At 45.1% G+C, this 13,976-nt stretch overlaps 1 protein-coding gene across 2 annotated transcripts in view; it reads right to left on the bottom strand.

Annotated features, from left to right (window-relative positions):
• The window catches only part of PPP2R2C (protein phosphatase 2 regulatory subunit Bgamma), a 411,371-nt gene that overhangs the window by 118,675 nt on the left and 278,720 nt on the right, over positions 1 to 13,976 (bottom strand). For both annotated transcript variants that reach the window (XM_030191168.1, XM_030191169.1), the window contains 2 exons: positions 11,327 to 11,439; positions 2,410 to 2,587 (listed from right to left, as the gene is read on the bottom strand). In XM_030191168.1, coding sequence (XP_030047028.1) covers positions 2,410 to 2,587; positions 11,327 to 11,439 — 291 coding nt within the window. The remainder of the gene's footprint in view (positions 1 to 2,409; positions 2,588 to 11,326; positions 11,440 to 13,976) is intronic.

Here is a 13,976-nt window from a genome sequence, read left to right as displayed (position 1 = left end):
TATATTCTTGAGACTAGGGAGATAAGAGGGGAGAGGGAATCATTCCATCTGTAAGATATCTGGGGCTTATAGATGCAGCCTCTTGCTATCATCTTCCCTAGAGAGCCTCTTGCTCAGTACACACCTGCATAACAGTTCCCCATCTAAGTTCCCCATCTAGATCCCTCCCTAATCATACTACTCTGGCCTCAATCAGAGTGAATCCTCCTTTGTGATCAACCTTGAAAGTCTTTGGTTTTAGGGGGGTTTGAGGGATGGGTGTCAGGAATGGGACGGAGGGCAAGAAGAAGGAACTCTCACTTAAGCTCATGTATACTTTGAGAAGGGATGGAACTCAGGGAAAGTGTTTTTGATACCTGGAGGGAGGGAGCACTATTGATGCTGGAAGATTTATTTTTTAAGAGCGCTTACCAGTTACAGCTCTATTTACTAAGAATTTTCCCAACAAACAACAAAATGGGAGGTGGTCTTTAGTAATAAGGCCTCTAAGTTAGCTAAATGTAGCCAGTCAAAATTTGACCAGATTTAGTCAGATATGCAATTTCAATTGGGTAAATGAGACTGAATATTTGGCTAAGGATAACTGAGTAAATGTACCCTGTTATCTCTGGTTGCTCTGTCTAAAAGCATTATAAAATAAGGTGGCTTACAGGGGCATTTTCGATATGATGTCTAAGTCCAACGGGACGTTTTGCTAAAAATGTCCAAAATTCAAGTGGGAAATATAGACATTTTCAAAACAGAAAAATGTCTATTTTTAAAAAAATGGTTATTTCTTAGATGTTTTTGTGCTCTGTGCGTTTATCTTTTTGGTGCATTTAAAAAAACAAAGTCCACGTGAAAAATGCACAAAATCAAGCCATTGGGATGTAGGAAGAGCCAGCATTCTTAGTAGACTAGCCACATAGACATCTCAGGAGAGCAATGGGACACCCTAGGGAGCACTGCTGTGGACTTCAAATAAATGCACCCAGGTACACATCTCACCATTGCTCCCTTATCTTGTCTGATAAGCCACCCCCCCCCCCCTCGCCATAACACACTACCCCAAACTGTACACCACTACAATAGCCCTTATGAGAGAAGGGGGCACCTATATGTGGGTACAACGGTTTTCTGGTGAGCTTTGGAGAGCTCACAGTTTCCACCAGGTCCACTTGTCTGCAGTACAGTGCACTCACCACTAGAACTCCAGGGACCTGAATGCTGCTCTATTGGACCTGAGTATAACATGTGAGGCTGGCATAGAAGCTGGTAAGTAATGTTTTTAATCACATTTTGGGGGGGTGGGGCGGGGGGGGTTACTGACCACTGGGGAAGTATGGGGAGGTCATCCCTGATTCCCTCCAGTGGTCATCTGGTCATTTAGGGCACTTTTCTGTGGCTTATTCGTTACTAAAACAGGTCTAGACCAAAAGATCCAACTTATAACCCTGGATGTTTTTGTTTTGTTCCATTATGGCAGAAAAATGTCCAAATGTTAGGAAGGCCCAGATCCTACCCTTAACACACCCCTGACATGCCCCTTGTGATTTGAACTCACTTCTGATGGACTTCACAGAAAAACGTATAAAAACTTATTTTTGAAAAATACCAACTTGGACTTTTTGTGAGATAAAGTCAAAATGCAGATTTATGCCGCTTTTTGGACATTTTTCTCTTTTGAAAATGAGCCTGTTAGTGGTTGCAGCAATGGAGAGGAAGCAGACTACTGATTACAGGAATAGGATGAGAATCAGGGAAGCCATGGCTCAAAATTCTGCTTCTGCCATTGACACATCTCGTAACGTTGGACATTTCTCTTTATCTCCCATTGCCTCAGGTACCCACTTAGCTTGTAAGCTCTTTTGGGCAGGAACACTGTGCTATGCATATCTATTCATGCAAATATAATACAGGCTGCAATCATGCACTGATGTTTGTTCTTTTGTTTCCGCATTTTACCAAGGATAATAAAATGAAGACCAGGGCTTTTTTTGAGGGGGTACTTGGGGGTATTGAGTACCGGCACCTTTTCCACTGTCTGCTAAAATTCACCCATGGTCCCCAAATTTTAATGAAAGAGCTCAGGCCTTACACACCAATTCTGCCTTGTCATAGATTCTGTGACTGGTTGCAGGGGGCCTGGCTATTGTGGGGTGGGTCCCTCAGTGATCACCTCACCCCTGAAGGGTGGCCTGGCATTTGAGTACCGGCACCTTTTTTGTTAGAAAAAACACACTGATGAAGACTATAAGAATCTAACAGTTAAATCATATTCAAAGGATTTTTTTTTTAGATGTGGTGGTGGTGAGAAGGTAGAGTATAGTACAGCATAAAAAAGATGATGCTCAGAAGCATACTGACTTCTCAGCTTTATGTTTTTAAAATGCAACTTTCTGGTGGATAGACGATCTGAGCAAAGGATACTGAAGCTCCTATCCGTGATGGCTAAGTGCCAGAGGTTAATCCTGAGATCATCAGCTGACATGTATGTCTCACAGTCACTGTTAACAGAAATGGAGTTGACATGATAGGTGTGACCATTAGCAAATATTCTCCTGGGGCTAACCTCAACCATCAAATCCATTGGCTTCAATACAGGCACCTACGGAAAACAAATGAAGTAATTACATTAACAGATGGCTCCAGAAGAATAAAAGAAAAAAAATAAGCCATTTCAAACAGCAAGAATAAAACAGACAAATGCCAATAAGAAGGAAGGGGAACATTCTTTTTCAAAGCCTTCATCTAAATTAAATAGTTTCCGAAAGTTAAATTATATTTCTTTGCAGACTGATGTTTTAAAAAACTACAAGGTATCCAACTAATAATTCATGAACGGTTATAAAATAAAACCTGAAAGAGTGCTACCGTATTTAAATACTTTTCTATATATCATAATTTACAGTTATTCTGAATTGTTACTAATTTCAATGAACAGCTTTATTTTGACCTTTTGTTGAGAGGGTGCCAATTACAAAGTTTCTATTAAAAACTATGTGAAATTTGTGCCGTTGCAAACATATTAAAAGCATTTGAAAGTTCAGAGGTCTAACAGCAATAAGTAGATGCGTAGGTCTGAATGGACTTCTGCACGTACTACTATGCATCTACTTTTACAACTGTCTTTTTAAAGACTATTTTGCTACTCTAATGATTATTCACCATCACGTTTCAGAAGCATTCTGCGGAAGAGACTCCTGACGCAGGCCTAACGGCCGAAACACAATGTTGTGTCGAGTCTCCATGCTTCAATAAACTCCTTTATCTACATACAGCTTCCAGTCTTTGGTATCCTTGGTCGCTCTCACACTTTTTTTGTTGTACTGTTGTATTTACCGTGGGGCGCTCTGAGTTCTCCATCTCTCGGTGGATTTCTTCTCAACTATTATTGAGCAACACCTTTGGATTATTCTTTTGCTTGTCTAATCAAAAATTGGAAGAAATTTATTTAGCCTAATGATTAATTTCTGAACTGTGCTTGTGGTATATAGACGAGGGTAACAGTGAGGTGAATAATAAAATAAATACAATCCAACTGGGATACCAAGAAGTCTTTTATACTTGATTCATCAACCAGAATTCGTGGCACAGATAAAAGGACTCGACACGGCCATGTTTAGGCAAACAATGCCGGCATCAGGAGTCTAAGGATGTGTCACTGACAAGGTTTGATGATGAACAATAGGCAACAGCCAAACTTCACAACTGCACACTAAAAGATGAAAAAAAAAAAGAAGTGATAAAGGTCCGCTGCAATTACAGTCTATTTGTCCAAGGCAGAGTTCCAGAGCCCAGAGCTGATTTTTTCAGAACACCACACAATTTTGAACCATTTTCAGGCTTCCTTTTCCATTCAAATAGTGGATTTTTACTACCAATATGCTAAAAATGAGACATTCTCTTGCTGCTTCTGCCTTATGTTTACATGATGTTAACCATTGACCTAAAATCATGTCTTATACCACCAGCTAGTATCCTTTTTGTTTCTCAGGCCACTGATGGTACTTGGTTAAATGGATTCTGATGCATTGCATAAACATGCATAGATTCCTATCAATAGCAGAAGAGCAGCAGAATTACAGAGGGTAATTGTTTTTGAAATAACAAAATAAAAGAAGCCAGCAACATATAAACTAAGATTTACTGAGGCATGAGCTTTCATTGATGAGTCCATGCTACCTGGATTGGGAGCAACTTGGAGCAAATAGTAAAGGGAACATTCTGGTTCCCACCACACCTTCCAGTTAACTGAGAAGGCAAGGTCAGATCCCCATTGATTTTTAATCTATCAGTGGTATTGTTATATATGGATGTAATTGTGCTGATAAACCCTGATCCAAAATAAGGTTTTTTTGCAAGAAAAAAAGGCCATTTGATCTGATCAAATGCCTTTTTGTCCTTCATGATTAGGAAAGCAGGCCAAGACACTGTGTCTGTCAGATAACCGATACACTGAATTCAAAACCCTTCTGACATTATCAGTGGAGTTTCTTCTTTGATAAAGCCCAGCTGTTGTTCATGTGTTAATTCCAAAATCATAGGTTTAAACTTCTTTGAATGAATTTTCTCATTTATATATATTAAAGAAATGGTTCCGTAAAAATCACAATCTACAGAGTCCATGCTGCTTTTTATTTACAAGACTTATACTGGCCTGTATAAACGTAGGTGGCATACGTTCTTCTTTCAAGGTATTGTTCAAGACTTTAGAGGAGATTAAATATCCGGAAAGAGTTTATAGAACTCTAATGCAGGGCTTCTCAGCCCAGTCCTCAGGGCATACCAAATCCCCTCAGGTTTTCAGGATATCCGCAATGAATATATATCCAACAACAAGCGACAAATCTGCCCCTGAAACTTGAGCCATCTCTGCTCTGGTAGAAACGTCTGGCCTTGCGTGATGTCAAAGAGCACAACCAAATATTCCAGTGTCTGAGAAAGAACCAGATGACTCTTGGCTATATTGATCACCCAGTCCAAGGACTGAAGAAGAGATACTACCCAAGCCGTAGCTCACAAACTGTCCTGGGCTGAAGACGCCCAAATAAGCCAATCCTCCAAATAGGGATGTACCTGTATTCTTTCTCACCACAACGTGACCGCTACCACCACCATCACTTTCAAAAAGGTGCGCAAAACCATGACCAGGCCTGGTCAAAGAGCAGTGCCTGAAACTGAAAGTGCCGACCTAAGATGGCAAAGTGCAGAAACCTTTGGTGAGGCAGCCAAATGAGAATGTGCGAATAGGCCTCCGAGATCCAGTGCCATCAGAAATTCCCCAGGCTGGACTTCCGTAATGATGGAGCGCACTATCTCCATGAGAAAGTGTCACACTCTGAGAGTATGGTTTACTTGTCTGAGGTCCAGGATCAGGCAAAAGAATCCTCCCTTCCTGGGAACCACAAAATAAAAGGAGCAGAGCCCCCAACCACGTTCTGAAGGAGGCAAGGGAACCACTGCCCATAACACTGTAGTTGCAACAGAGTGGAACGAACTGCCTCCCATCTGTGAGAAGTGGCGAACGGGAATGCCAAGAAAAAAATCTGCAATGGGAGAGGAGAACTCAAGCTTGTAACCATTGTGAATTAGGCACAGGACCAACTGGTCTGTAGTAAGCTTGGTCCATTCCTCATAATAGTGGGACAACCATCCCCCTATGACACCCACGGAGTGGACTGGCATCCATCATTGTGAGGTGTGGGGAGCAGAAGTGGGCCTGCCAGTTCTCCCGGAAGGGTGTTTATCCGCTTCAAAGGACTGTCTCTGTTAATACCGGGACTTAGCCAGAAAAGAGAGTCAGCCTGGGTGATACCTCTCATTATCTCAAAACTGAGATCTCTACTGCCCCGTCGTATCGGAAAAACGGGGCTTGTCCTCTGGCAAATGCCGAGTCTTCAAATCACCCATTTCCTTGACAAACTTCTCCAAATCCTCCCCAAACAAAAGCTTACCCTTAAAGGGCAGCTTAACCAAACGCTGCTTGGAAGCCACGTCTGTGGCCCCATGGTGCAACCACAACAGCCAGCGGCCCGTAACGGCCAAAGCTGTCTGCTTGGCTGATGCCCTAACTAGATCATACAAGGCATCCGCCAAATAAGTCAACCCAGTTTCCACATCAGGAAACACTCGGGAGATGGCTGAGTACCTGAGTCCAATATGGAATTAGCTGCCTGTTGCACCTAAGATAGCAAAGTGCAAGCTTCATAGGAACTGCATACTGCCACCTGCAACACCAAAGCAGAAACTTCAAAAGACATCTTCAGTGAGGACTCCAGCTTGAAGTTCTGCACAACCTTGATGGCAATGACACCCTCAACTTGCAGCATAGTCTTTCTTGTCACAGCTGCCACCAAGGTATCCACCATCGGAATGCAAGTGTTCCAATTCATCCTGAGGAACCAGGTAGAGGTGAGCCACAGAAGTGTAGCCAGGTTGAAGGCGTGAAGAAGCAGAGAGCAGACCGCCTATGGTGCCGGCGCTTTTTAAATGAGACAGATCACATAAAAAATAGGCACTGGCAGAAGTACATTCCATTCAAACAAGATCCAAGGGAAATCTCCAACGAAATCAAGTATAGCCTACACATCATGGACTCCTGGGCAGACACATTTCAGCTGAAACTTAACGCAGAAAAAGCCCAATGCCTTGTACTCATCTCGCAATACAATAAGAATAAATTCATCACCATCAACACACCCAATCTAAATCTACCAGTTTCGGATACCCTAAAAATCCTAGGAGTCACCATTGATCGACACCTAACACTTGAGAATCATGCTACAAACATAACCAAGAAGATGTTCCACTCAATGTGGAAACTAAAAAGAATTAAACCATTTTTCCCAAGATCTGTCTTCCACAATCTGGTACAATCACTAGTACTCAGTCACCTGGACTACTGTAATTCATTATACGCTGGTTGCAAAGAGCAAATACTTAAAAAACTCCAGACAGCCCAGAACACAGCGGCCAGATTAATATTTGGCAAATCAAAATATGAATGCGCGACTCCACTACGTGAAAAACTACACTGGCTCCCACTTAAAGAACGCATCACGTTCAAACTTTGTACCCTAGTCCACAAGATCATCCATGGAGAAGCCCAAGCCTACAGGTCAGACCTAATAGAACTACCCCACAGGAACGCAATAAAATCTTCTCGCACTTTCCTCAATCTTCATCCTCCCAATTGTAAAGGTCTGAAATAAAAAGTGTTGCATGCGTCTACATTTTCCTATATGGGCACGCAGCTATGGAACGCACTACCACGCAACCTGAAAACGGTCCATGATCTGGCCAACTTCCGCAAACTACTGAAAACTTATCTCTTCGAAAAAATATATCACAAAGATCAACATGTGTAACTGCACAATCTTTATTATAGATAGTAATGTCTTATAACGTCTTTTGTTATAATACAACCATGTACTTCACCACCATGTAACCCAAACCTTATATAAACCAAATGTATATTTTCTACTTTCTATTTCCAATATTCACAATGAATTGTAAACTACATTGAGCCTGCAAAGAGGTGGGATAATGTGGGATACAAATGCAATAAATAAATAAATAAATACATACATACATATGGGGGAGCGGCCACTCCCTGGCGCCCCCGCTCCCCCAGCTACTTCTGGCAAGCCGGAGCAGACCACTGTGCAGAGATAAGCTCATGCATGGCCTCATGAACAGAAAATGCTTTAGGTGGCCTCTTGGTGTTAGCCTTCTTTGGGTTCATCAAAGCTGCCACCTGCGCCTCAGGAGAAGAAATATTCAGTCTGTAAGCCTTTGGAAATATAAAAGGGCAATTCTTTTCTATGAAATGCCTGCACCACTGTGGGATCATCTGCCTCAGTCACCTGAAGCTCCATCTCCTCCAAGCTATTCAGGTCTGCCACAGCGAGAGAAGCAGGAGCCCCTTCTATGTCAGAAGGGCCAAGAGAAACAGGAGCCTCCAAATCCTCATCCAAGCCAGACCTCCAATGTCTCCAGTTTGACCCAGGGGCCTCATGCTCCGGAGGAGAAGGTCCCAAAGGTGCTGCCATGTCAAGAAGCACCCCAGCACCAGACACAGACTGCTTTAGTAAAAAGGTGCAATGGAGCAACAAAACAATCTCCGGGGAGAAGGGCTTATCAGTCGTCATGTCCCCCCCTCCCCGTGCGAGGAAATACATGGGATCCTCTCTCCCACCCGTGCTGACACAGCAGCCAATGACAGAAAGCATACTTCTGCGGAAAGTGCAGTAACAGCAGCAGGCGCTGCCAAAATGGCTGCCAGCTCTTCTGCGAGGGAAGAAGAAAGTGCCTCTGGCCTCCAAATCACCGCTGGATGCATCCAGTGCATCAGGACCTGAACACCCCCCAGGGCAAAGGCCCGACATTGCTCTCAGCTTTCCACAGTGGAAGAAGCACTTCACCAATTCTGTAGCCATAACAAAAAAGGAAGGCTGCAAGAGAGATGCTGCAAGGCAGAAGTAAAGGTACACTCATCCCAGCAGCAAAAGAGACAGACCAGTTCCCTCAAAGTGAAGGGCAGGAAAGCAGGAGCCTAACTCACTCTCCCTAAATCAGCTAACAAACACTATGGAGAGGGCAAGTCCCACCACAGAGAAGCCATTTTTTATTTTAAGAGACAAATCTGTAAGGAAGGAAGGGCCGGTGGAAACACCCAGGGAGAGGACAATGGGGTGAGGGAGGGATCTGGGGTGACCAGGCGAAGCGCCTAAAGCTGGCACCGCTCAGCCACAATACCCCCAGCTCTACTAAACCAGCAAAACCAGAATAGGAGCAGAGAGCAGAAGAAGCCTGGAATACGTCTGATCGTCTGCTGGAGATAGAATACTGGATGGCAAGGGAGTATTACATCCTAATAGGCACAGTGCAATTCAGTAATCTCCATCTCCACTTGCTGGTAGATGGACACAAGCCACAGGTCTCTGGATTCATCAGGGCCGCCGAGAGACTGGGCCAGGCCCGGGACAAGGCCATACCCGGGCCCCCCCCCCCCCTGAGGTCGCCGCCACTCCCCCTCCACCGGGCCGAGCCCCTGCATTGAAATCACAGCGCCTCTCACCTCCATGTGAAAGCGCTGCAGGCAGCAGCAGATCGCCTCCCTCCTTCGGCCCTCCTTCCCTCCCTGTGTCCCGCTCTCTTCTGACATAACTTCCGTGAGAGCGGGACACAGAGAGGGAAGGAAGCCCGAAGGGAGGCGATCTGCTGCTGCCTGCAGTGCTTTCACATAGAGGTGAGAGGCGCTGTGATTTCAATGCAGGGGGCCCGGCCCAGTGGCAGACAGTCAACGACGGACAGGGCCAGTCTTAGCAACTGTAAGGAGCTGTGCAGACCAGTTCGCTGGGGCCCACCCACCCCATCCAGCCCCGCTCCAGTATACCCAAAATGACAAAAAACAAATTAGCATACAGATTCTGCATGCAGCACAATACCAGAAAAACAGAACATTGCTATACATTGCAAAATAAGACAGCAGATGTAAATTCTCAAATTGGACATATTCCAAACATTAAAGTGAAATAAAATGATTTTTTTCTACCTTTGTTGTCTTGTGACTGTTTTTCAGATCATGTTGGTCCCAGTCTCTGATTCTGCTGCTCTCTTTCTGCTCCCTTAACTCCACTTTCAGAGTTTCCTTTCCATTTATTTCTTTACTTTCCTCCTTTCTTCTTCATTTCTTGCCCTACATCCATAGGTAAAAGCTGGGTCCTCCGCGGACTTGACTGGAAGAGGTATAGAGTGGATCCAGCTTTTGCCTATTTTCTCCAGTCATGTGCAGTTTTTCTCCTCTTTTCCCTTTCCCTCATCTCCATCAGGATGCATCTCCTTCCTCTCTCTCCTCCATCCATGTCCAGCATTTATTCTGTCTCTCCTCCCCGCCATCCATGTTCGTCTCATGTCCTCTCTTCCCTCCCCTCCATCTATATCCAGCATTTCAACTCTCCCCTCTCCTCCATCTGTAGCCAGAATTTCTCCTCTCCCCTCCATCCATGTGCATCTCCTTCCTGTCTTCCCTCTCTCCCATCCATGTCCAGCAATTCTCCTCTGCCCTCCCCTCCCATCTATGTCCAGTGATTCTCCTTTGCCCCATCTTCCCCTCTCATTCACATCCAGTGATTTTCCTCTGTCCCCTGCCCTCTCCTCCATCCATGTGCATCTCCTTCCTGTCTTCCCTCTCTCCCATCCATGTCCAGCAATTCTCCTCTGCCCTCCCCTCCCATCTATGTCCAGTGATTCTCCTTTGCCCCATCCTCCCCTCTCATTCACATCCGTTGATTTTCCTCTGTCCCCTGCCCTCTCCTCCATCCATGTGCATCTCCTTCCTGTCTTCCCTCTCTCCCATCCATGTCCAGCAATTCTCCTCTGCCCTCCCCTCCCATCTATGTCCAGTGATTCTCCTTTGCCCCATCCTCCCCTCTCATTCACATCCAGTGATTTTCCTCTGTCCCCTGCCCTCTCCTCTCTCTCCCCTCCATCCATGTGCATCTCCTTCCTGTCTTCCCTCACTTCCATCCATGTCCAGCATTTCTCCTACCCTCCCCATCATCCATAGCAACTATCCTCTCTCCCCTGCCCTCCCTACCCATCCCCTTTGCTCCCTGTCCTCCCTTCCCCTTCATGTCCAATGACTCGCCCCAGGCCCCAACTTACCCCCCCCTTTTCACCCCCCCCCCTCCGAGTTTCAGTTCCCAGCCCCAGCTGTGCCATCAGTTTTCCACCACAGCCCTCCTCTCCTTACAGCCGCCCTGCATTTAAAAAGTTGCAGCGGCGGCGAAAACGCAGGCTCGTCTCTCCTTTAAGCCCTTCCCCTTCTCTCTCAGCGTGCACTGTGCCGCCTTCGCGGAAGCCGGAAATTACATCAGTGCACGCTAAGAGAGAAGGGGAAGGGCTTAAAGGAGAGACGAGCCGTCGAGCCTGCGTTTTCGCCGCCGCTGCAACTTTTTAAATGCAGGGCGGCTGGAACTTGGAAAGAAGCTGAGACGCCAACGATGTGGCAGGGAGCGACAGGAAGTGCCGCGGGGCCCCTGGAGGCGCGAGGCCCTGTGCGACCGCTCCTGACGACGGAGGGCGGGTGGGACTTCAGGCGCCGGGCCCCCCTGGAGGCCCGGGCCCGGGGAATTTTGTCCCCCCTGTCCCCCCCTCTCGGCGGCCCTGGGATTCATCTGCTGCAGACGCTAAGGAAATTGGGTTTACAATATAGACAAAATTCTTGATGCACATTCATGATGGATATCATTAAAATCCAACTGGCTGAGGGGTCACTTGGGTAGATTGAGAAGTTTTGTATTGGACCATGTTTTGTTAACAAAGTACTCTACAATTTTACCTGTAGTGATGTAACTGTAGATAGATCTTTAAGTTTTCCTTCTTCATCTTTTAAGTTGTATCCCTCTGGTCTCTTATCACGTTCACTAACTTTCCATAGTTTAATAGTTTTATCTAGAAAAAAAATTATTTGGGAGATATTAACAATAAATGTCTAAACTCTATTCCTATTTATAGGCCTCAAATGACTACTCCTATCTCAATCTAGTGAGAAAATTTTGAAATAACTCATCACAAGCCACCTCTAGAGCTCAAATGAAAGAATTAGCAAAATTACAAGAGTTAATCAAATAAATTATAACTCAAAACAGATATTTCTCAATGTTGAGGATACATGTAATATTATCTTACATTACTGATACTCAGTATGCTTTGAGAGAATGGCATTGTATATGCAAAATAATTCCTTAAACTCTTTCCCAATCTCATTACTCATCTCTTCACTCCCACATTAAGAACACTTACAAAAGGCACACTCCTCAACTTTTAATGCAGGCTATCTCCATTTGCATGTTGTTTTCTTCTCCAATCTTTGCTACAGCCAGAGCCATCTTGATGTTCCACCTGACTTCTCTATCAGCCCACTTCAGTCCATCCAGAATTCAATCATGTGATTCTAGTACGGTCTGCTTTCCTATTTTTATTACTCCCCTTATGCTCTTTCATCACTAAGTTCTCAATAATTACTACATAATGACTAAATTCCCGGTTTTCAGGTACAGATATCCTGTGATGTTCACCCATTCCTACATATCTAAATAGTAACTGTGCTCTCCATATATATTGACCTTTGGCCCTGATAATACTACGTATAAAACTGCATATATGATTTTATGCTGAATGGCAGCTTGAACATTTTGTCTTTCTTTAAACATTGCTTGGGTATTTATACCGAAATTATATCTGTTATCTTTTAAACTGGAGGACATCTTCATGCAGGGCAAAAATGCTGGTGATTTAAACACCTTAAAAAGTTCTATTAATATTTCTTGTAACCCTTCCTTGTATACTGGCTCCTTTTTAAATCTGTTACATATCAATATTCACATATTAAAACAATATAATTCACGTGGAGGGGCATAATCGAAAAGGGCACCCAGTCCCGGTGAAGGGGCGGGGAAACCCATATTATTGAAACAAGATGGGCATCCATCTTTTGTTTAGATAATACGGTCGGGGATGCCCAAATCGCGAAATTTAGGTCGACCTTAGAGATGCCGTCCCCGATTTTCGGCGATAATGGAAACCGAGGACGCCCATCTCAGAAACGACCAAATCCAAGCCCTTTGGTCATGGGAGGAGCCAGCATTCATAGTGCACATGCCAGGACACCAACCAGGCACCCTAGGGGGCACTGCAGAGGACTTCACAAATTGCTCCCAGGTGCATAGCTCCCTTACCTTGGGTGCTGAGCCCCCCAAAACCCACTCCCCACTACTGTACACCACTACCATAGCACTAAGGGGTGAAGGGGGGCACCTACATGTGGGTACAGTGGGTTTCTGGTGGGTTTTGAAAGGCTCACATTTCCCACCACAAGTGTAACAGGTAGTGGGGGATGGGCCTGGGTCCACCAGCCTGAAGTGTACTGCACCCACTAAAACTGCTCCAGGGACCTGCATACTGCTGTCATGGAGCTGGGTATGACATTTGAGGCTGGCATAGAGGCTGGCAAAAAATATTTAAAAAGGTTTTTTTGATGGTGGGAGGAGGTTGGTAACCGCTGGGGGAGTAAGGGGAGGTCATCCTCGATTTCCTCCGGTGGTCATCTGGTCAGTTTGGGCACCTTTTTGAGGCTTGGTCGTAACAAAAAATGGACCAACTAAAGTCACCCAAGTGCTCGTCAGGAACGCCCTTCTTTTTTCCATTATCGATCGAGGACGCCCATGTGTTAGGCATGCCCCAGTCCCGCCTTCGCTACACTTCCGACATGCCCCCGTGAACTTTGATCATCCCCGTGATGGAAAGCAGTTGAGGACGCCCAAAATCAGTTTTCGATTATGCCGATTTGGGCGACCCTAGGAGAAGGACGCCCATCTCCCGATTCGTGTCGAAAGATGGGCGCCCTTCTCTTTCGAAAATAAGCCTGATAGTAAACCAAAAACTCCTGAAAATTTCAAGCCTCTGCAACATAAACAGCTCTAAAGTTTGGGCCACTTGCCAAAATGACAGCTCGAGGGAACACACAAGGAAGACACTCCTCCCTTCACTGCTGAAAATACTATGGGTTCCTTTGCTCCCCGAGACCAGCAGAAGACTAGGCAGAAAGTGGCACTAAATGCAGTAAGACATCATTACTTGGATGCTGCTGGTCTTCATTGCTGTTCCTATGCAACAATGCTCGTGGGTGGGGCCTGCTGAAGTCTATATTAATAGATCTCGGTTTTATTAACTTTTCTAAATTTCTTCAGGAAGAAAACCCCGTTATGAGCCTCTCATCACCACAAATTGAATTTCTTGAATTATTCAGTCTGTTTCCAGTCACAGTAGGATTAACCCTTTGGTGGGCCAGGAGGAAGTGACGTCACCGAACGCGATGGTTGCCTAGGCAGAGAGCTCCGACTAACCTTTGAGCAAAAACGACTAATCTTTGAGCAAAAACAAGCACCACCACAGCTGTTGCACTCAGAAAATATCTGAACAAGCATAGG

The sequence above is a fragment of the Microcaecilia unicolor genome, chromosome 2 (assembly GCF_901765095.1).
Source record: "Microcaecilia unicolor chromosome 2, aMicUni1.1, whole genome shotgun sequence".
In the NCBI taxonomy this organism is placed as follows: Eukaryota; Metazoa; Chordata; class Amphibia; order Gymnophiona; family Siphonopidae; genus Microcaecilia; species Microcaecilia unicolor.
The sequence above is the reverse complement of the archived record's forward strand: the minus strand, read 5'-3'. Positions and strand labels throughout refer to the sequence as shown.